General features: G+C 37.4%; 1 protein-coding gene and 1 pseudogene across 2 annotated transcripts; both read left to right on the top strand.

Moving 5' to 3' along the window:
* Positions 1-678: 678 nt before the first annotated feature.
* Positions 679-14591, top strand: LOC129357726 (radixin-like; annotated as a pseudogene).
* A 3794-nt stretch (positions 14592-18385) lies between these two features.
* Positions 18386-20079, top strand: LOC129357724 (uncharacterized). 2 transcript variants are annotated; one of them, XR_008605572.1, is made up of 6 exons: positions 18386-18476; positions 18633-18944; positions 19025-19166; positions 19302-19338; positions 19425-19716; positions 19827-20079. XR_008605572.1 is itself a non-coding variant. In XM_055026774.1 (5 exons), the coding sequence occupies exons 1-5, from the start codon at positions 18410-18412 to the stop codon at positions 19512-19514; spliced, it is 648 nt and encodes a 215-aa protein (XP_054882749.1). In that variant the 5' UTR covers positions 18386-18409; the 3' UTR covers positions 19515-20079. The 2 variants fall into 2 exon arrangements, 1 of the variants encoding a protein (XP_054882749.1); XM_055026774.1 differs by having other exon boundaries at positions 19425-20079.
* Positions 20080-23541: the final 3462 nt, after the last annotated feature.

Genomic DNA, 23541 nt, shown 5'->3' with positions numbered 1-23541 from the left:
GATAAAAATACAATTTAACCATATAAAAAAAAACAACAGAAATGTTTTATAGTTATTAGAATAGAAATATGAGGATTAAGTCCGGGAATATCGTTGGTGTTTTTTTAGCAAAATCCCCCACACTTTGAGCGTGGACTCATATTTCCAGAGGGGGGCGCTCAACTCAGTTCAGGCCTACTCTTAAATGCAAAAAATTAAACATAATTATTGTCCTTCCTAAAAATACTTTATGTGTTAATTTCTGGGGAAGCTATCAACGCACTTTTGCGCTAGTTAAATCCACCCTCCATGTATTTAACCGCAAGTATCATATCAGATGTTGCATCCCTCCCTTGCCTGACAGCCATATTGAACATCCCAATAGATAAAAGTTTGTAAGAGCCCAAGACTTGGTCGGAAATGTTGGAATTGTCCTTCAAAATAAAAGAGAATTTACAAAGTAGCATGTTTCAACTTCCAATTTGAGCTCAGAACATTAGTATTCAGCTTTGATGTGGCATTCCTGTTTACTATATGAAAAATCATATTCATATTCATGGTGAAAACCTTTAGAACCCGAAATGTTTAAAGGTATCCTGCTTCCCTCTTCAGATCTTTCCGAATTAGGCTTTTATTTTGTAAGTTTTAACCGGAACCTGTGGTATTTCATCCCGTGAACATTGACGCGGACGCCCCAAATCGCCTTACGGTTGTTTAGACTTAAACGCTTTTCTCATGTCTGTAGGTGATTGAGTGTGAGACTTAATAGCAGGAACTAACAGCTCAGTTACAGCTCAGTTTGTTCCATTGAATTTTGAGGTAGACACGTCGAGCCCCGGTGAGTTTTCCTTTCTCTTAAAAAAAAAAAAGATGAGCTTCTCTCCAACTTTGATGCGCGACTAGCGGATGTCCTCGTGCTCGTGCCGTTGGCGTCTCAAACGTACATTTAAACCCGCCTGTCTGCATTAAACCGAACAAACTCTCAGAAAACACGGTTTTATTAGCCCCTTTTCAACGACTTTCTGAAATATGTCGGTAAATTTAGTTAATTACCAACAAGCGAAACTTCACAGTCTCGGCTAGGCTCGTCCCGTTATGCGGACTACACCCACTAGCATGAAAATGTCAGACTGTATATTTACACCGACAGCAGTTGCCGTGCAGTACTTAGAAACCCAAAAGAATATGCTGTTTTTTGTTGTTGTTTCTCTCAAACATTGAAGCTATTCTTGGCGTCAGTCTGATGTTAGTGGAGCAACAGTTTGTCTCGCCGCTGTTTGATGAAGTTGTGGTTAAATTTCGGTTAAACGGAAGCCAAATCGGCGGGTAAAGAGTTGAGCTAGCTGATCAAACGGGACGAGTTAGCCTTCAAACGCCCCACTTGATAAAAATCCGCGTCTTTTCAATCAATTGGATGATATTTCAATTTTATTAAGTTATCGGACATGTGTGTTTGACACTTTTATGGTAAAATTATAACGTTAAACTGTCTAAAATAAAGTGCAAGTCCAAGAAGTATCTTAAAGAGAAATGTTTTAAATTGTACCATCTAAATTTCTGATGCTGTCTGGTGCAGTCAGTCTTGCAACCATTTGGAAGAAACTTCTGACTGAAGACTGTAGCTGTACTTGACTATCCTGACATGCTAGCAGCTCAATATCTATGCAGCTGAGACTGTATTCCTGGATGACGCTATCAGTTGTTGCCAAGCTCTGCTAATCCACCTCATTGTCTTTTGCCTCTTTAAATCTCAGTCTGGCTGAATGCTTAGAAAGCTCTTCTAAAACCAAGGAGCAACGAATGGTTAGAGATGCAAATAAGACTGGGGAGGAAAACGCCAACCTTCAACTTCCAGACACAGCTACAGTCTGATTCAATCAAAGCTTGCTCTTGTGTTAAAATTATGTATTTAATTTACAAATCCAAGTCCAACTGAGAATATGTGCTAAAGCTGCTCTTTATATAATCTATTTTATGAAGAGGAAAGGGCAGAAATGTTAGTAAATGTGCAAAGACACACCCCAAAGGAGGAGGAGGGGACAGAATACAAATGCATACAGTGCTTTTTTTTATATTTTTTAGGTTTTTGATGTAGAATTTATCATATAAATGACTGTATTACTCCCCTAAATAATGTAATTTAGTTGTCTCCTAACTATTTCCATTTCCACTTATGTACCTTTAAGCAAACATGGTGGGATTCACTGCACAAGCACCTCTTTGTTTTGTGTTGCCATCGAAAGAGATGGGAAAGTATTTGTTTTCGTCCTTTTCCCTCCTGTCTTCAAATAAAGTTCCTCTTGTTTTATTTGCAACTTTCAATACTTTTATCGAGACTTAGCTGAGCGAGTCTCAACTCTGACGTGAAAATTGAATGTATTGACTCTTCCTGAACTCATCCATTGCCAGATCACCTGTTTAAAAAACTAATGTTCTTTTAATTTCAGGTCTCATTTCCGTCCACTGACGGATTTATCCTCTCAGCTGTCAGGCGAAAGGTGGAGAGGACGCAAACATGCCTAAACCGGTAAGATGGAGGAATTTCTACTTCATTCCTGCATGTGTTAGTTATGCAAATAGTCTCTTGTTGTGTTCAAAATCAATTTACTTAAAGATGAATGTGAAGCGTCTTGAAAGTGGTACCTTCACTGTCTTGCTTCCTTCCACTCCTCATGCACTTCTTCCAAATAAACAACAGCCATACTGTCTTGCAGAGTGCCAAGCCCACTGGGCCGGCAGCAACAACACTGCAGCCATTGTTGTTGAAAAGGGTAAAAAGAGAATGTCTCAGTCCAAGGATGTGAACAGCGCCAAAACAAAACCAATTTGATGCAGTCTTGTCATGGGTGTCTGCTTTCCACAGTCGAGCCTCTTATCCAAATTAGACTTGGGAATCCTAATTCTCACACGCTTTTGGTGCTTATATTTTATGAGTTATTCCACATTAATCTGATTCATAAGCAAGGTTCTTTCTTACTGTTTGTAATTAGGAAGCTGCAAAATAGAACTGGTTGAATTTTAAGCGTGCTGTAAGTGAGGCACCTCCCTGTTCTTGGATGGTAGGAGGTGGCTTGGGCTTTAGGAAGATTTAAAGAGGAACAGACAAGCACTGATTTCCTCCTTCACTTCCTCTTCTCATCGTACAGTAAACAAGCCGCCGCTCTGCTAGATCAATGCCTGGTCAAAGAGAAAAATATGGTAGCTTTGTACAGGCAGAAAGGAAGTTCATGGTCTGTCTGTATTTTCTAAAGTGCCTCTCATATCTGGATGTGAAACTAATTGTTTGAGAATGCATCAATCAATCAGGCAATTTTTTGTATGAAATCATATTTTTGTTTTTTCAATTGAATACATCAGAAGTACAGTTTTGCACTTTTTTTTAGCTTAATAAAAATTTTAAATGTATGAGGGAATGTTTTTAATGCAAAAATCTTGTAATTCCCCTTTTAAACATCCTCTATCAAACTGCCGTTCTTCTTCATTCAGTATAGTTGTAGAAGAACGAGAGGCAAAAAAAGGGAAGTGGCTGGTCAGACTTAATCAAAAGTAAGAAATTCAGATCGAAGTAAAGTTTGAGTTTCTGTTTTTGAGTTATGGAAGTTTGGAAATTTAGGAAACTTCACCATAAACCTGTGAACCTTCAGAGGCAAAGCTCATGTTTCCATAGGGGTGTTCTAGATTAACCCAGTCAATCAAAAAGAACAGACATGTTTATTGTAGCTAGGCTAGGTTGGGGAGGATCATAATGAAAACTTTTTCTGATTTATGCATTTAACTAAAAAGCAGGAGAAATAAAACAGATTTATCAGACTTTAACAGGAGCATCACCAAACTGATTGATTCCAATATATCCAGTATATTGATTGGTCCATCTCTTGTCTTTGGTTTCCGCTTTAAACAAATATTTCAGTTGTTCATTTGTATTTGTGTTAACATTTTACTCCCTCGGCTTGGAAACCATTCTGTGAAGAAGACTTTCGATTACTTGCTTGAGGCTATTTTTCTGTTTGCCGAAGAGAGAAAGACAGAGTGTGTGTGTGTGTGTGAGAGAGAGAGAGAGAGAGAGGGGTTCTGTGTACTTTTTGGGGCCCAGTTTAAGTCAACATCCTGGTTCTGTGGAAGTAAAAGAGCAGCTTGCAGACAGAAGATCACCAGGCAACTGAGCGGTTGTTGAAGAAGGATGAGCTTCACGACGTAAAGATCCCATCAAGTTTTTCAGAACGTATCTGTAAAATGACGACCCCCGCTTTCAGATGAACAGTTTCTGGCCTTTCTGGCCTCGCCTCCTGTGTGGGAGGATTCCCTCTGTGTGCTGGGAGGTTAATCAGAGAGACAGACAGTTGCTCTGAGCCTGGCAGCTCAGATTAGCAGCTCTGTACTGACTGCAGTCGGTGTGTGTTTGCTTTAAGACGGCTCTCAGCAAACCCTTTGTCAACAGCTCACGGTGACTAAACCGCTGCACGTTTAACAATGGACACATCAGAGTGAGGACTGAGCTTTGCTGCTGAAAGGGAGAGCGAGAATCTCATATATTGATGATGCTGCACAAATCTTTAAAGAAGGCTAAAGTTGAGCAAGATTAACATTGCGGAAGAGGACGTGTAGAATTTTTATTTTTTTTAAGACAAAAGAAGTAAATAAAGCTGGGTAGAAGTTCTTTGAATGGCTGAGGATTTACCCAACAGGGTGAAGCCCCTTAATGCTTTTGTCACATTTTTCCTGTTGTCCATATGTCTGAGGTGGTCATCTGCTGTTCCTAAACAATGTGCCAGTCTCTTTACATGTGTTTTCTATTTTTACTGCGTGTGTTTTATCAGTAGAGACGCCTCAATGGGCCCAATCAGTGACCAGCTGCTTGGAAGCTCAAAGATCTCATCTTTTTCTGATCAGATTATGCATCACGTTCAGGAACTCCCATGTTGCACTAACTACAACTCTATTTGGTGTGGAACAAGCTTTCTCCCATAGCATGTTGATTTGTTCTCAAAGTATGAACCTCTCTTCAAATAGTAAAATTCCCAAATTGTTAAATAATTTTCTTTTTTTCTTTTCTTTTTTTTGTTTCCTTTTCCTTCAGCTGTTAGGTTTAAGCTTTTAAAATGATCTAACACAATTGATAAAAGTCTAATTTCACACAAATAATAATTTTAAATTTATTATATCTCGGAACAAACGGACTTGCAAAAGCCAGTTCTTGAAGACATCGCGGTTGTCGCTTCGTATGATTAGCGGTGTCGGAGCCCCAGCATGTTGCTGCCGTCGCTCATCTCCTCCCCCTCTGTCTGCAAGCAAAGGGATTAACTGACTGTCTGCTCCAGACGAGATTCCTCTTCCTCAGCGTGTTGGTTTCCAATGTTTTGGCAGCGTCCTGCTTGATGCGTCGCCACAAACACGGAGCACGAGGACTAGAGTGTCACAACTTAAAAACAGATGAGTGTGTGTTCTGTTCTGACTCCTGCCTCAGGCATGCTCCAACTTTTCACATGTACTCAGTGGGAGTCACGAGGGTTAAGTTCAGCGTTTGCTCAGGTTTCCTGGGTTGTTCATTCTTGGGACGATGCTGAGAGAAACCACAAGAGAGGAATGATGGCAGAAAACTTGATTAAAATTAGAGCAGAGGAATCCAAAACAATCATTCCTGAGGTTTTGTGTATGATTGCAAAGCAGAAAAGGGAGAAAATTGTCTCCTCAGCCTTTTTTTTTTTTTTTGGCGCTCAACTTCTCTTACTGTAATTTCATCTCAATTTCCCCAGATCTTCTCTTGTGCTTCCGGTTGCGCTCTGCCTCGCTCACAAATTCATTTCGTTTTCTTGCGCTTCCTCATCCTGCCCTACTTGCTTGTCATCATCCGCCCTAATAAGCACCTTGCCGCCTCTCGTCATGTGCTGCAAACCGCCACTGAGCTCATGCAGTGCACTGCGTGCACGTAGGTGTGAGAGGAAGGATGTGAGATGCCTCTGAGGTCAGCCCTCCTCGCTCTTTGTCATCAGCTGCTGCTCGGCCTGCTGCCAGCACAGCTTAGCCGCAGCCAATAGCTGACTTTTAGCGTCTGCTCCACCCAGCAGAGGCCTGTAGGCAACAGGCTTTCTCACAATGCAGTGCTTGGGCTGTATGATGGAAGCGATTGACTGTGTTTGTGCTGCTATGGTATGCCAAGAAACCCCAGACAGCCGCTACAACCTTCCACTGCCCTCGACACTTTCATCCCACAACATGAATGCATGACAGCTAAAACATTAGTTTTTGCTGCATATTCCTTTAAAGGTCCTTTGCAATTCCAGTAGTGCAGCAACTGATATTTTGATTTTTGTCATTTGTATTTCACGTATATTTCGAGGATCTAAATAGTTTGCTTTACTTTGGTAAAGGAAAGTTTTTTTTGCTTTGAAATTCAGGACTAAACTATAAATTATACAAGAGAGATGCACTGGATGTTATAATCCTAATTACACTGACTGAACAATCAAAGTTGTGTTGCTTTTACATGTTTGAACAAGCTTATGAAGCTGTCTGTGTAATTTATGTTTGCTGCATTGGTGCAAAGTTATTTATGCCAAATAAAGGAACGTCTTAAGTCAACTCAGAGCTGCTTTTCTCTATCGAATCGGTATCAGCTGATGCCAAACCTCAGATTCTGGCATCAAAAGGGGGGTAAAAAGTGGATCAGTGCATTCCTACATGATGCCGAAATTCAGCCTTACTGGAACGTTTTTGGGTCTCAACCACAGGTGTGTGCTCAAAAAAGCTTGCAAATGCAATGAGGAGTAAATAGAAAGTCATTATTGCATAATTTTCATTTTCTCAATGAAGCCTTTGGATTTGTTGGACTAGAGATACAGCAGTCAGATGGCCAAAGATCTTAATCAGCCAATTTTCTCCTGGTAGATCAAGTACAGGAAATTTTTTTGTTGTTGTTTTTTTTAATGAATTAAGAGCTCCCACTGTTTTTGGTCACTATACCACCCAGGAAAATCCTGATAAGTGTACCTTTGTCTAACAGTATAATCAAAGTAAATTACAGTTTTTATGTTTTATTTTTTGTGCAGATCAATGTCCGTGTGACCACCATGGATGCAGAGCTGGAGTTTGCCATCCAGCCTAACACCACAGGAAAACAACTTTTTGACCAGGTGATTCTCACTAAAGTAGCTAAACATGTCGTCATGTCTGCACTGCACTGAAAGTCCCACCGTGAGGAGAATTTCAAAATTTTGCTGTGGAAGATTTGACATGCACATTTTTGTCTTATTTTCCATTCCAGGTGGTAAAAACAGTAGGTCTGCGGGAAGTTTGGTTCTTTGGTCTGCAGTATGTGGACAGTAAAGGTTACGTCACCTGGCTAAAACTGAACAAAAAGGTCAGTTGTTGATTTTTATTTATTTATTTATTTTTTGCTGCTGTTGGTTTGGTTAATCTCCACTTTAACAATCTGCAAAAGGCATTTCTGCATGTGTTTGAATTAAAATTTTGTCCAACTGATTCATGTGACTTGCTTAGTTGATGGATCACAATGTTGGTTATGTTTCCCAGGTGACCCAGCAAGACGTGAAAAAAGAAAACCCTCTGCAGTTCAAGTTCAGGGCCAAGTTCTTCCCAGAGGATGTTTCTGAGGAACTGATCAAGAGATCACACAGAGACTCTTCTTCTTGCAGGTAAAATTTTTTTTTTTTTTTTGGAAAGAAAAGTAAACATTTGTATAATTCCAAAATCTGGACACAGAATCGCTAATGTGCAATTATTTTCTTTTCTTTTTCAGGTCAAAGAGGCCATTTTGAACGATGAGAACTACTGTCCTCCAGAGACAGCCGTGTTGCTGGCTTCATATGCTGTCCAGGCCAAGTATGGAGACTACAACAAAGACGTCCATAAGGCCGGATACCTGACCCATGACAGACTGCTGCCTCAGAGGTATGTGAACGCAATAGACCCTGCTTTCCACCAGACGGCACAAAGTTGTGCAGAAATGTGAAGTGGAAGGACAAGAATACATTCATTTTTCAAAGTTTTAAAAAAATAAAATAAAAAACCCAGAAATGTGTTGTTTGCATTTGAATTCTTAGCGTTATTGCTTAAAATAAAATGAAGGTACCTTGAGGTTTTTGTCTGTCATGTGATAAAACAGAAAAAGTTCAGACTGCTTTGTGACGTCTGGAGCAACCTGCTCTCTTCCTTGAGAAAGTGACCCTTTTGTTGAGAGGAAAATCAACTGTTTTTCATTCCCTGTTGAAGTACTGTATTATTTCCTCCAGAGGAAGCAATTTTAGGCTATTTGACATTCCTTCAGGTGAACGTCACTGTCTGTGTGTTTTCCCAGAGTTCTGGAGCAGCACAAGCTGACGAAGGAGCAATGGGAGGACAGGATACAGACCTGGCATGAGGAGCACAAAGGAATGCTCAGGTAGCTGTTAACATTTTTATGTCATTATGTGCTTAGATTTGTCATTTAATGTTAGAATATCACTGGGTTAAATGTGATAAAACACCATATAATTTCACCATGTTTGATTTCACTTTCTTCTCCAATTTGCATTTGATAAAACAGTCAAATATATTCTGTTTTACAAGAAAAAGCTTTGTTCTGATAGTTTTAAAATCATTTCTCTTGTTTTGTTTATTTTTGTAGAGAAGATTCTATGATGGAGTACCTAAAAATTGCTCAACCTGGAAATGTACGGAGTGAACTACTTTGAGATCAAAAATAAGAAGGGCACACAGCTGTGGCTGGGCGTGGACGCTCTGGGTCTCAACATCTATGAACATGAGACAAGTAAGGGATTCGCACTGAAGTTCTCAAGCCTAGAACTGAAACACACATCTGATAACTAATAGGATTCCTACACAGTTTGAATTTCATTTAAATATTTTTTACAAGTTTAGGGATTAAAGATGTGACCTTTTTAGAGATGACAGTTTTGGATATGCAAAGATGTTTTCAGTCTATATTCAGTATGTATTCTGTATTCAAAGCCTGATCCCAATGAATATTTACTTATTTATTTGTACTATAAAGATAAAAATGATATTTTTAAGCTATAAACCTGTAATTATGCAAAGACTGCATTAGCTGGAAGCTCATATCCTAATGTCTCAGTCGTAACAGTTGGTGGAGGTTTGTCAATGTGTGTCATCATAACGAAGTCTATGGTGTAACCTTAAACCTGAAGGTGCAGAGTTACAGATATTGTTAGAAGGTGGAAGGAGGAAAAACTCCCATCTTTTTATTGTTCAAGGGGTTTTCCTATTCTGGTGAATCAGGTTTATTTTTCACTGTTTGGAAATAGAGAATGGATTTAATAACTGATCTTGTGCAGATTCCTTTAGATAGGAATCTGCATCGTTATCAAAGATTACAGCTTTCGTTCCTTATCAAAGAAACATGAGAAATGAACAAGAAAATAAAGGGTCCCGATGTACCAGGCAGCCTGTAATTCTTGATTATCTGAACCACATCTCAGGCTAAATCCACCCATGATGGGTGTTGGTGTAATTGTTTTTATAAAAACTCAAAATTAACCTCCAGTCCCAATTCTGCTGTTTCCTCTCTTTCAGATTGTCACCAAAGATCGGCTTCCCCTGGAGCGAGATCAGAAACATCTCATTTAATGACAAGAAGTTTGTGATCAAGCCTATTGACAAAAAAGCGCCTGTGAGTAAAATGATCATCAGAGAACCTGAGGCGTCAACCAGTGCAAGTTCTTTAAAGAAAAGTGTATGCTTTTACTCTCAATTTTTCCAGGACTTTGTGTTTTATGCTCCGCGACTGCGCATCAATAAGCGTATTTTGGCGTTGTGTATGGGTAACCACGAGTTGTACATGAGGAGAAGAAAGCCAGACACCATTGAAGTGCAGCAGATGAAGGCCCAAGCCCGGGAAGAAAAGCACCACAAGCAGATGGAAAGGTAGGAACGCTGTCAGTAACATGCTTTAGAAAACACTGAACAGACTGAAAAAAATGACCTCACAGAGATTAAATACACAACTAAATGTCCCCATCAAGTAAAAACTAAAAACATAACATGTTATAACTTGAAATTGATTGTATGAAAAATTTTAAACCTGGAGTGAAACTTTTACCATCATCCAAGATTTACTGCAGCTGTGTGTCAACTGGAGTTATAGTCCCTAATGACACGTGTTTCTTTATTTGTTCAAATCATTTTACAAAGACCCCTAAAGAAAACAAGCATTTGTCGTAATTCTAAATGTTCTCAGGGCCCAGTTGGAGAATGAAAAGAAGAAGCGAGAGCTTGCCGAGAAGGAGAAGGAAAGAATAGAGCGAGAGAAGGAAGAGCTCATGGAGAGGCTGCGGCAGATCGAGGAGCAGACCATGAAGGCTCAGAGAGGTACCCAAACTCCTCTGTTCTCTCCATCCATCATGTTTGCTGCAATTGCACCATTGGTTTTAACCAACTTAAACCTGCGTCTGTGTCCTCTGTTAGAGCTTGAAGAACAGACTCGCCGGGCCATGGAGTTGGAGCAGGAAAGACAGAAAGCACGAGAGGAGGCCGAGAAGCTGGAGAGGGAGAGACAAGCAGCTGAAGAGGCCAAGGCAGAGTTGGCCAAGCAGGCAGCAGACCAGCAGAAGACTCAAGAGCAACTGGTGTGTTTTTGGCTTTTGGCGCGTTTGAAACTTTTTTGCATTTGCGCTCAGTATCTGTAACACGGCCTGTTTCTGGTGTCCCAGGCCGCCGAGCTGGCAGAGTTCACAGCAAAGATTGCTCTCCTGGAGGAAGCTAAGAGGAAGAAGGAGGATGAGGCCACCGAGTGGCAGCACAAGGTACTGCAGTTGTCATTACTTGCAGAGAATGTAATAACTGAACAAGTGTTAAAAGTGTCGGGTGCAAGACATTATAATTCTGTATCACTCCTTTCTTTTATTTTTGTCTTTTTCAAATGTGATGTTCGCTCAGGATGTTGATTCCATATTCAAAGTCAGTTTTAACTCTTGAGAAGCAGTGATAGAAACTGACATCCACCAACTGTACGATCCACTGAACAACTTAATAAAAAACTAATCTAAAACAAAGTAAAGCTCAATACATAAAGGTTTCTTATTTAACGATGATGGAGGAAGAAAAGGAGTAGAATGTAAACATCACTGATAAAAAAAAAAAGTCTCCAAATCCAGCTGCCTGGAGTGTTGGACTTGCCTCTAAGGCCGTGTCAATTTTTATTATGGCAGATGTTGTTTTCAGATGACAAGTTTGCTTGTAATGTACGAGTGTAACTAGTACTCTGGCTCATGTATGCATTTCTTTATCAGCGAATGTTACTCTAACCAATTTAGTCGTCGTCGTCTCTCGTAATCGCCAAAATCAAAACAAATCTCCAGTCAGTTCTTAATCAGTGTTTTTACTGATTCAAGTAAAAGGAGGGATAAAATGTTGTTTTTCTTCTGATTAAAACGTACCGAAAACCAAACCGTGACATTAAAACTAAGGTATGTACCTTGCCTTTATTTTTGTGTACTGTTACACCCCCTAATATCCTTCACTTTTTCCCCCACTTGTTCGTCGGTTTATCCATGTGGTTTGTGCATCTAATTATTAATTATTCTGTCCACCCATCAGTTAGATGGTCCGTTCACAGATTTAACTTTTGATTCATTATTTTATCTACCCATCAGTTAATCTGTCTATTTTATTATTTTTGTGCGTGTTTGTCTTTTCTGTCTCTGTCCATCCATGTGGAACATATGAAAAACAATCTGAAAATTTGACTTCAAAGCCTTTTTAACCAACTTAAAGGCATCAGAATCTTAACTTGGCTCCACATTTTAAAATCTTTTTAGCCTTTTGATGAGTTTTTATCCCGCATAGACATTGTGACGTTAATAATCTGGTTATTAAAAGGTTAGCATGTATGTTTGTGACGGCAAACTTTCACGGCGCCAAGCCCAGGTACAAAAGCCCTGTGGGTCTCCGTCTCAGTGTCTGTTTCGTCCTCTGTCCGCCTGCAGGCTCTGTCTGCTCAGGAGGACCTGGAGAAGACCAAGGAGGAGCTGAAGACGGCTGTGATCCCCGCGCCCGCTCACCCGGGCGGCGACGGCGAGCACGACGAGCAGGACGAGAACCACGCCGAGGCCAGCGCCGAGCTGTCCAACGAGGGCGTCTGCCAGCTGGACCTCCGCAGCGAAGAGGCTCGCATCACCGAAGCGCAGAAGAACGAGCGGGTCAAGAAGCAGCTGCAGGTGAGAAGCGCCGACGAGAGGATTCAGAGGTGGTCTCTGAGGAAGGTGGCGTCTGGCTTCGTGAGCCGAACGTTTTTCTAAAACCACTTTCTACATTCGGTCTGGAATACATTTCAGTTAAGCTGCTGCAATCAAAACAAAAAACTACTTATTAAAGGTGCATTAAACAAGGACATTTACATCCCACAAAAACAAATAACAACAAGAATATATTATTTTCTAACAGCAGTTTTGTAACAAAGAAGAAACGCGGGCCAAGCAATGGCAAATAAGGGTAAGACAAAGGCACACTTGTTTGTCCGTTCGTCTCCATCAACCTGCCCTCAGCAGGAGCTGTGCTGGCTTAGACTGTAGCCCAGCTTCAATCAGACCCCCAGAAAATCTGTCTCCTCTTTCATGTTTATTCAGATACAGCTGAATCCAGATGTCTGCAATTAAACAATCAATGTCCCAGTTGTTTTTGCTCAACCTTAATGTTTCTAAGTGTTTTCATAAATTTACCCCATGTTCTTAATGCAGCGTATTGAAACGTCTGGATTTAGCCACATTTAAAAAGTAAAAAACCAAAATCCAAATACAAGCTTGGCTGCTGCATAGGCCAGTTCTCAAACTGAAGCTACACAACCAGAACAAATCAAAATTGTCTCAAAAGAAACTTAAAAACCTGAAAAAGTGAACCAAACGAATATTCCTCTAAATCAGAGAAACAGTCAAGTTTTACCTTTGAGTGAAAGTTGTATCTTTTATTAATGTTGACAGAAAGTGATCATAGGAAAGTTCAGCGAAGGAATGCTCTTATAATGACCGCTGACAGCAGGAAGTCTGAAGGGGGAAAAAAAAAAAAGCATTTTGAACCTCCAGCTTTGATCAAATCACCCCTTTGCCTCTGTCCTGTTCACATTTGTCTCCATTTGTCCTCCCGTTTGCCTCATCAACCCCGGCTTCCTCTCGTCTCTCCCGTCCAGACTTTGAGCTCGGAGCTGGCCGACGCCCGAGACGAGACCAAGAAGACGCAGAACGACGTGCTGCACGCCGAGAACGTCAAACAGGGCCGAGACAAGTACAAAACGCTGCGGCAAATCCGGCAGGGCAACACAAAGCAGCGCATTGACGAGTTCGAGTCCATGTGAAGGTGGAGCCGCCTCGTTTCCCTCTACCTGCCCAGGCAATCTGGTTAAATTGCTCATCGGACATTGCCAAAGCTTATCGAGATAGAGCCGCTCTGAACTAGATATTCATCGCCAGAGCCAGTCATCATTAATCCTAAAATGTTTTGGGAAAGAGTAACTGTAAAACCAAAAGCTAGGTTTTTTTTGTACTGAATCAACCTGGCCATAGAAAGCTATTTTGTAATTTTTTTTTTGGTCGTTGTTGTTCCTGTTTTCTTTAACCCATGTATGCAAAGCTTTAGTCGGATCCCTTTCTTTTCTGCTTTAGTTTCTCGCTTGTTTTATCAACGATTTGGGGATAAACCAGATCATATCAGCGTTTGGAGAGCTTCTGTTACATCATGTCAAACATATCAAATATTAGAGCTGAGGTTACTTAACTATGTCTTTTCAGTTCAAACTATGATTTAATATTTAGAGGTTTATGTGGAAGAAACGGAGCGGCAGTATTTTTTTTCTTTTTTATGGCTGGCTCACCAAAAACCAGCTGTATTTTTGAGATTTTAAAAGAAATCTTTTCTGTGAATCAGAAGCGAACAAAGAACCTCTTGTCAAGTAGCAAGTTTGGACAATTGAATGTAGCAAAGATTACAAAGGGAATTTTTTTATATATATATATATATATATATATATATATAAATATATGTATTCATAGCAGTAACTAATCAGCTTGTGCCACTCAGCTGTCGCCCTCAAGTTTAAAAGTATTATTAAAGATAAGCTAAATGGTTCGGTCGTGTGATGCCGTGTGGGTTTCTCGTGTGTTTTGGGCTGTCCAGTTGAGTCCCAGTGTTTCATTCCCAGTCACCGTCGATGGTTTTCTCTGCCTACCAGCTCACAAAGGAACCAAGGGAGTCAAAGGACACGCAGTCGGATTGGTTCGGTGGTTTTTAAGGCGCGGAAGCTGAGACTCGGCACCTCTCTGACTGGAGGGCTTATGAAAACATCGGTCCCAAGGCGGGACGCATCTCTACCTCAGCAATTAAAGCAGTGGTGACTGAAAGTCAAACACTTGGGATGCGTCCTCCCCTCCCTGCCTTTATGTAAAAGAAATAAACTCGTAATATTTGTTAAAATTACAAAGTTCCTTCCCCTAAAATCCATTAATTCAGATTTAGAACAATAGTGGAATATAGTTTTCAATAATAGTTTTATTTTTGCTATACCTGTTAGCTGCTTTTTGTGTTAGACTTCTGCATCCTCTAGTGTGTTTTTTGCCACAGCAGGTGGAAAGAATGATCTTGTGCTTCCAGCGCCTGGGGAAAAAAAACGAAAAAAAACAAAACAGGAACTGGAAAACCAGCAGCCAGGCGGCGTTTCAGTTGCCGGCTCCACCAAACGGGGAAACGCTTGCCGACATGTCCGCCCATGCTCTCAAACTCTGCGTGTCCGAGCCGTGAAATCTTCAGGTTGACATCAAGAAGCTGACGATGTTGGCTCTGGCAGCAGCTGTCACTTTTTGATAAGATTTTTTTTTTTGTTCCCCCATCTTTTATTTCTGATGTTCATTAGTTTGTACTGTTTAAGTTAGAGGTCACAGGTGGATCCTGATCCTCCTCTTTGGCTCACAAATAAAAGTTTTGCATTTTAAACTTGTTTTTGTTTGTATTCTTTAAAACACAAACATCACATTTCTCCCCGGTCCTTCAATGGACCCCCGACCCTACGCTCCTCCTACTCTGACCCCCGACGCTGGTCATGATGATTCTGACCTGGTTTTGCTCGGATTCCTGAGAAAACTGGGTTTTTTTTATTCAAAATGCTTGTAGATAATTTAGAGAAATATTTTACTCTGTGAAGATTATTTTGTTAAATTAGGAGATTAGTGTACCAAAAACATGTTTTGGGTTTAATTTTTGTTTTATTTTTCATGTTTTTAAATCCTCCAAACATTTTGATTAGATGTTTGATTTTATTCTGAAGTTAAAATATGCAAATATTTAGTTTATTTTTCCTTTGGTTCTTTTAAAAAAATTTATTTTCTGACATTTTAAAAACTAGTAAGAGTCTGGAAACTGTTTTTTTCCCTGTACTTTGTTTTCTGTTACATTTTTCATAGGTGGAAATAGGAACATAGTATCTAGGTGATGAATTTGCACAATATCTGCCACAGTTTTGTTATTTTTCTTGATGCACTCTGTGCCTTTTCATTCCTCAAACTTCAGATTATTCAAACTTTATTTGTATTTTTTTAGATAATTGTAATTGTTTGCCAGCGAGCAAACAATGAGGTAATCTACAGCCTGGAGATTTTTTGTTTCTTAAAAATTTCAGGAAGAAGAACTGATGACCGTAGTGAAGGTTGTGGATTTTCTTAAATCCACCTGGGTCCTCACCAGCCGCTGGCGAGAAGTTCACTGGGAAATCGAATCGCCCAGAATCCCACGAAGGAGATTCCAACAAAGTATCCCTGAAAAAATAGGGATACCACCGACGGCCCACTCAGTAGGTGGTCTACCTAGCTGAGGCAGCATGGAGAACATGGTCAGGATGGGACATCGCTGCAGAACAACACCCACATGGATTAAGGATGCCGTACTTCATAACCCATAACTCTCCTGATGTTGAGATTGAGAATGATTTTTATTTATTTCCAATAGACTCATTTCCTAATAATAATCCCTCAGATGAAGGTTGGAGCCAGTCTGCAGTGACTCTTCTGCTTTGACTGCTGCAGGTTTCTTGGTTGTCATATTTTCAGATATTCTGGGATTTATCTGCAGAAGACGTCCACAACGGTGAGAAACTAATTCAATATTCATAATTTCTTTTACCTCAATTCAAGCTTTATAACTGAAGCTGCAGATTTCAAATTTCACTTACGATCTTTATCTGCATCTTCAATATGATTGTTTTATTTTGAATCTAAACTTTTGTTTCTTTAATCATATTTTCTTAAACTTTACCTCCAGATGTTATATTAAACTTTCATGTAAATGTGGAGTTTATTTCAGTTTTAAAGAGCTGAAACATCTGGATCGTCTGCAGAAGGAGAGACGGCCACTGTAGTGAGTAAATATCCTTATTTTTTAAGTAACTATTTTCAGATTGTCACAAAAAAGACAAGAAAATACAGGAAGAACATGTTTTCCTTTTATTCTGTAAAAAAATGTCGTAAAACTTTACCTCTAATCTTAGATTTTACATCCATTCATCTAGTGGTGGTTTTTATGACATCCAGTACAACTTGTAACATCTCAATCACTAGATGGCACAAAACTTACTTTCCTGAATACTTAAATAGTGAGTTTATTAACATAATCGATAGTCAGAAACGTCATTTCCTGTCAACATCATATTTAACTGGAGGAAGTTTCTGATTAATTCTGTTTCTATAAACAGATTGTTTCAGCTCCAATAAAGGAGCAGTGACAGAAATCCAAAAATATTTATATTGCATGTGCTTTACAGAATGACCACAAGATGGCACTGTTGCGCTAAGGGAGAGAATCTGTTAATTTAGGAACTAAACTGCACTGTATGCAAACACTGATCTTTGCATTTATGCAACAATTCAAAAGTGAAGAAGGAAAAAAAATTGATAAGAACTAAATGATTAATGTATCTATTTACTCCTGTCTTTTATTAAACAGTTCTTCAAACGTCTTTTCCCAACAGAGACATTAAATTATGTTTCACTTGACTTTGGCCTTTTGCATGAAGGTTCTTATTACAATTTTTTTGTCTTTTATTGTTCAGGATGAACTGTACTCAAGTCTCCAACAACAAACCAGAGACATTTATCAAACTGTCTCCTTTGGTCACCATCAGTATAAATCAGAAACAAATGTCACTGACGGGCTGGGAAACATTTATGAAAAAATTTTGAATTAAACATCTGTCTTGATGAATACAACAGAATTTCCTTGTTATGTTGTACTTCACAACCTTTCTGTTGGTTTGCATGTTGAACTTTAACACAAAAAATCATTTATTTTTTGGGCATTTTTACTTATTTCTACTTGATTTTGCTTTTATGTCATGTTTCTGACATATCTGGTGTGTTTTTTTTTGTAAACAGCTCCCACATTTTTATTTTAAAAATGATATATAAATAAATCTACTCCACCTTTGAAAATGATGGCCACTGTTTCACCTGTATAGCACAATAATTTACAATAGGATCTGATTTCTGTTTCTACATGGGAGGATATAATTTTGTTTGATGGAAGATTAAAATAAAAACAGTCACTGAATATCCATGAACATTTTTGTTTTATTGCTACTTAAAAGTGATGCCACAATGCAAGCCTTTTTATTGTTTTAGTTTTGTTATCTGTATAATTTGATTCTGGCTGTCGCTGAGCAAAAACCTTAATATCAAGATGTTAAGAATTTACTGTCATACAGTAAATAGTGATATTTCTGATAGCATCTGCAGCTTTGATAAACATTCAAGGAAAAATATATGTACTTATAAACATTTTAAAATGAAAGAACAAATGTATTAACTTTTTGTATTAACCAGCAGTTCTAATGCATTTGTATCTGTGCATCTTTGCAGTGAGAATCATCTCTTGGATGTTTGTTGCATTTTTCTGTCTGGTTGCCAATATGTTGGTGTAAAAGTGTTGCATAAAGGAGCAATGAGGGACCTAACCTACATAAAGCTGTAGCATGACCTTTAATCTTTTTGCAGCTCACATTCAAGATTATAAATGTGTGAAGACCACAAAGCAAACATGACATTTAGATCTCCTAACCCCATTGTTGCAGAAAAACAAGCAGGAAATCCTGCCGAGCATCATAGAATGCTGACAAAGCTTTAATCTCAGATGTTAAGAGTACTGGAAAATATAATCATGGATAATAGTTGATTGTTTTGCTTTCAATCAGACTCACTCTTATTTGAGTTGTGTAGAGATAATTCCTGTTTGTGTGGTCTGTTGTTTCAAAGAGAAGTCATCATGCAGGTGCATTTCCTTTAAAAAAAAAAAGAGAGAGTCACATCCTTTTGTGCTGGTTTGAGAGATGAGCGTTTGTGGTTTGTGTCACCCAAAAGTTTTAAAGGACAGTTCAGACGTCCTCGGTTCAGTGCAGCAGCAGATTTGGATGAAATAAGCAGGTTAGATGGATGCAGTGAGATTCAGCATTTTACTGCTACTACTGTGGTTTGGCTGCCAACTGGACTCTACAGGTAACGTAAAAATTGAATTGCTTTGAATTTAATTTTGAGGTTTTTATCAATCGGGGGCCTTCACTTTTTAGAACTGTACTTTGATCTGACTTACTTTAAATTCCACTGCTTCATAGATGAGACAGTTTGTCATTAATTGTTCTTTTTTGTTTGCAGCACCTCTTGTAAAAACAATCGGAAAAGAATCAGATTTTACTCCAATCTGCACCAATGAAACGTCAAACATCATCATGATGATTGTGTGTAAAATCAGAACAGAGAGGAACAATGGAGAGCAGTGCAATCTGCTGTATCAGGATGGAGGTGACTTTGTTCATGAGTGTGACTCCAGATTCTCACTAAAAACCAGGAATCAAACTGTGTTTCTGCACCTGACCAGTTTAACAGCAGCTGATAGTGGGAACTACTCCTGTCAGTGTTTAAATCTTAATGGAACAAATTTTCTTCATCTCAGAATCACAGTTAATGGTGAGTGGATCTATATAAATGTTATGTCAAACTCATATGAACCAAATATTCTCTAATAATGTTTGTTTTATTTCCAATAGAATCAAATCCTAATAATTCATCAGATGAAGTTTGGAGCCAGTCTGCAGCAGTGACTCTTCCTTCTGCTTTGACTGCAGCAGTTCTCCTAATTATCAAGGTTTCTGTTATTCTGGGATTTATCTACAGAAGACGTTCACATCGGTGAGAAACATGCAATATTTTTTCTTTTATTTATTTATTATCAACATAAGCAATATTTAAATAAAAAAAAGTACCTTATCTGTAATAATAAATCAATCAAACAAGTCAATGTTGCATTAATTTATTTCCCCACAGAAAGCAAATGGAGTCATGCATTCGTCATGGAGAGGAAGTAATTTATATTTAAAAAATTGATGCATTATTTTATTTTCACATGCAGATTTTTAGGCTAATTCTACAACATGTTTTGTTCTGCAGGACTTGACTGAAATTGAGCCGTACAGCTCCTACACTCAGAAGGAAAATTCTCTTTATTCAACAGCCATTATTGCACAGCTGTCAAATTAATTCTGATTCTACAAATGTTTAACAAATTTACCATCATAATCCTTGGGATTTTTTTTTATCTGGCGTATTTCAGATCATTTCAGTTGAGACTCTCTGTTCAGAGCAGCAGCAGATGTTGCATCGATAAGCAGGTCAGATGGACGCAGTGAGAATCAACCTTTTACTGCTTCTGCTTTTTTTGCATGATGTCTGGACTCTGAAGGTAACGTTATGTTGAATATTCTTTGAAATGTTTTACATCTGTTCTAGTTTTTAAAAGATTCCAATATTACAGCAATCAGTTTCTTATTCATTGTTCTTTCCTGCTTTCAGTGACTCTTGTGAAAACAATCGGGAAAGAATCAGATTTCACTCCAATCTGCACCAACAAAACATCAAACATCATATTGATCATTTGTAAAATCAGAACAGAGAGGAACAATAGAGAGGAGTGCAGTCTGCTCAGTGTGACTCCAGATTCTCACTAAAAACCACACTGTAACAAATTGCTGTAAAAAAACGGCCAAAACTGAACAGTATCATACTGTTTCTATTGAAAACGGTACTGCACCGTGAAAAACAATGCATTCTGGGCAATTATTACTGTTTTTAATAAAATACTGTAGTACTGTGAGTAGCATTGCCTTTTGGGAATGATGTTAGATTCAACGGTAAGGAGGCTCTCTTTAAACAGAACGCTGCAGTATTTCTGAAGAAGACATGTTGTGGTGACATGTGGAAGCAACCTCTAGAACTTTCTTTACAAGGACTATCCATTTGAATCCTGCATTTTATGAGCCAATCCTAAGGTAAGTTATTTTTGATGATTCATATTTACAAATATTGACATGTTTGGAAGCTCTTTTTCTTTCTTTTGTGTAATTTGACTTGAATTGCTATGATTAGCTGCTAAAGTGAAATTGGTGAATGGATAGCAACTGGGAATTTGGAGTTTCACAGAGTTGACTTGGCAGAAAACTGTTTAAATGTTATGCTGGTGTCTCTTTATTAACTCTTAACATTCAAAAGTTTGTCTTCACCTAGCATACATTAAACCCTGACTCCTTAAGCATCATATGCTAATCTGAAATTACTGCATTTTCAGGCGCTTTCTTGATATCAACCCGGACCAAGGCCAGCTGCAGCAAGATCATCTCCAAGAGGACAGGGAAAACTTTTCAAAAGAAGTCGGTCACTGTCATCCCCGTGTTTCAACTCTGCTGAAAAACCTCATGGACTTTGAGTGGAATTTCATAGTGAGAACTTTCTAACCAAGCTATAGATATTGTTGCCCCTCCACGTAAAAAACAAACAAACAAAAACTCTACAGGCATGAAGGCAACTTATCCCTGAACAGGAGTGTTCTTGAGAGATTTATTTTTTATTTAAAGGTCAGCATAATCTGAAGACATCTCTTTTAATTAAGAGCATAAATTTTGTTAAGGCTCCCACTTTCTGTTCTTCAGATGTAATTTTGACTGTACAGGCACCATGTTTAACTTATCTTGGCAGTGTGTTGTCTAATATTGTTTCATTGTTTTATCATTTGAAGTTGGAGCTCTGATTTTGCCCTAAAGGAAATTCAAGTCTAAATGTTTCATTTAAATTTTTATCAAACTAAAATTTGCAATGTTTTTCTATGCTTTAGATTGAAAGTTAAATGTTTATGTTGCATCATATTGTTCCTCACTTCCACAAGAAGTAGTATTTTGTATTGAAAAAGTAGTGTGCTGAGTTGTACAATGCATTATTTCCATTATTTATTTCATACTTATTTTATTTCAGACTAATCAAAAGGCCGCAATTCATGCTTTATTCAAATACTCTTTAAATCAGTTAAAAAATTTATTTCACAAAATAGATGGTGATTTTCTTACTGTTTTTCCAGAATATGACTTACTTTGGACAGTTTACTCTCAACATTCTTGTAGAAAAGGTTTAGGTTTAAGGCACACATACATTGTCGTTTCAAAACCTTCTTTATTATGTGGCCCACTAAAGACTGTGTATGAGTCAATGTTTGAGTTGTTCTTTTTTTCCCAAAAAATGTTTGACATAATGGAACTTACATTTTTTAAGTGTTTTTTTCATGTTTCTATTTTATATTGGAAATTTACAGTAGTAAGCTGTATGTGAATTCAACACTGCTGCCAGTAGTCTACTGTAAATCTGATAAAAATAGCAATGTGCTGTAATCAAAAGATTTCTTTTGTGACAGTAATATACTGTAAAGTTGATTACAGCAAGGGTACTGTATAATTAACAGTATAATGCTGGCAACCCTGCTGCCAGCATTTTACTATAAAAATACAGGGCAATTTGTTACAGTGCAGGAATCAAACTGTTTCTGCACCAGACCAGTTTAACAGCAGCTGATAGTGGGAACTACTCCTGTCAGTGTTCAAATCTTGATTCAGCATATTTTCTCAATCTCAGAATCACAGTTAATGGTGAGTGGATCTATATAAATGTTATGTCAAACTCATATGAACCATATATTCTCTAACAATGTTTGTATTATTTCCAATAGAATCAACTCCTGATAATAATCCAGCAGATGAAGTTTGGAGCCAGTCTGCAGCAGTGACTCTTCCTTCTGCTTTGACTGCTGCAGTTCTAATGATCAAGGTTTCAGTTATTCTGGGATTTATATACAGATATTTACTGTTAAATAGTTATTAACTATTTAACAGTAAATATCTGTTATTTACTGTTATTTAAATATTTACTGTTATTTATTTAACAGTAAATAGTTATTTAATATTTACTGCGAGTAAATAGTAAATAACTATTTACTATTTACAGTAAATATTTACTATTTACTGTAAATAGTTATTAACAGTAAATAGTTAACTATTTACTGTTATTATAGTAAATAACAGTAAATAGTTATTTACTGTAACTATTGTTGCGTTGTTGTTGTTTTCAGCAGCTGCTAACAACAACAATGCAGAAAAAATCATATTGATCTTTGACAAAACTTAGTAGTTTTATCAAAGATCAATATGATTATTTTCTAATGATTATTTTCTAATGATTATTTTCTAATGATTATTTTCTAATGATTATTTTATAATGATTATTTTATAATGATTATTTTATAATGATTATTTTATAATAATCATTTTATAATGATTATTTTATAATGATTATTTTATAATGATTATTTTCTAATGATTATTTTATAATGATTATTTTCTAATGATTATTTTATAATGATTATTTTATAATAATCATTTTATAATGATTATTTTATAATGATTATTTTATAATGATTATTTTCTAATGATTATTTTCTAATGATTATTTTATAATGATTATTTTCTAATGATTATTTTATAATGATTATTTTCTAATGATTATTTTCTAATGATTATTTTATAATGATTATTTTCTAATGATTATTTTCTAATGATTATTTTATAATGATTATTTTCTAATGATTATTTTATAATGATTATTTTATAATGATTATTTCTAATGATTATTTTCTAATGATTATTTTATAATGATTATTTTCTAATGATTATTTTATAATGATTATTTTATAATGATTATTTTATAATGATTATTTTATAATGATTATTTTATAATGATTATTTTATAATGATTATTTTATAATGATTATTTTATAATGATTACATCATCACTGTGTTTCCAGTTATAAATTTAAACTGAAGGATATTGTTTAATGGTTACCACAGTAACCATGGTTACCACAGTAACCATTAAACAACAAGTTAAAACAGTAACAAAAAAAACTTTAGTAATTTGTGCGTCTTTTTGTGTTTCTATTGTCTGGAAAACAAAAATAGTATTTTAACCTAAAACAGCAACTCATAACATCAGTAAGCTAATTAAAAAAAAGAAAAAGCCCAAAATGGCTTCTAATAATCGGACATTTGGAGCAGAACTCAAAATGCACATCTCCCTCCACTGTCCATGTTTCTGCCACATGGACGCTCCCCAAGCTGCAGAGAGGAAGACAAATTTAATTACAAAATAAAATAGAAACACAAAGTGATTTTTATAAGCCACTGTAGTCTGA

The sequence above is a fragment of the Poeciliopsis prolifica genome, unplaced genomic scaffold (assembly GCF_027474105.1).
Source record: "Poeciliopsis prolifica strain line A6 unplaced genomic scaffold, Auburn_PproV2 SCAFFOLD289, whole genome shotgun sequence".
NCBI classification, from domain to species: domain Eukaryota; kingdom Metazoa; phylum Chordata; class Actinopteri; order Cyprinodontiformes; family Poeciliidae; genus Poeciliopsis; species Poeciliopsis prolifica.
Note: the sequence above shows the minus strand (reverse complement) of the source record. Positions and strands in the feature narration are given on the sequence as shown.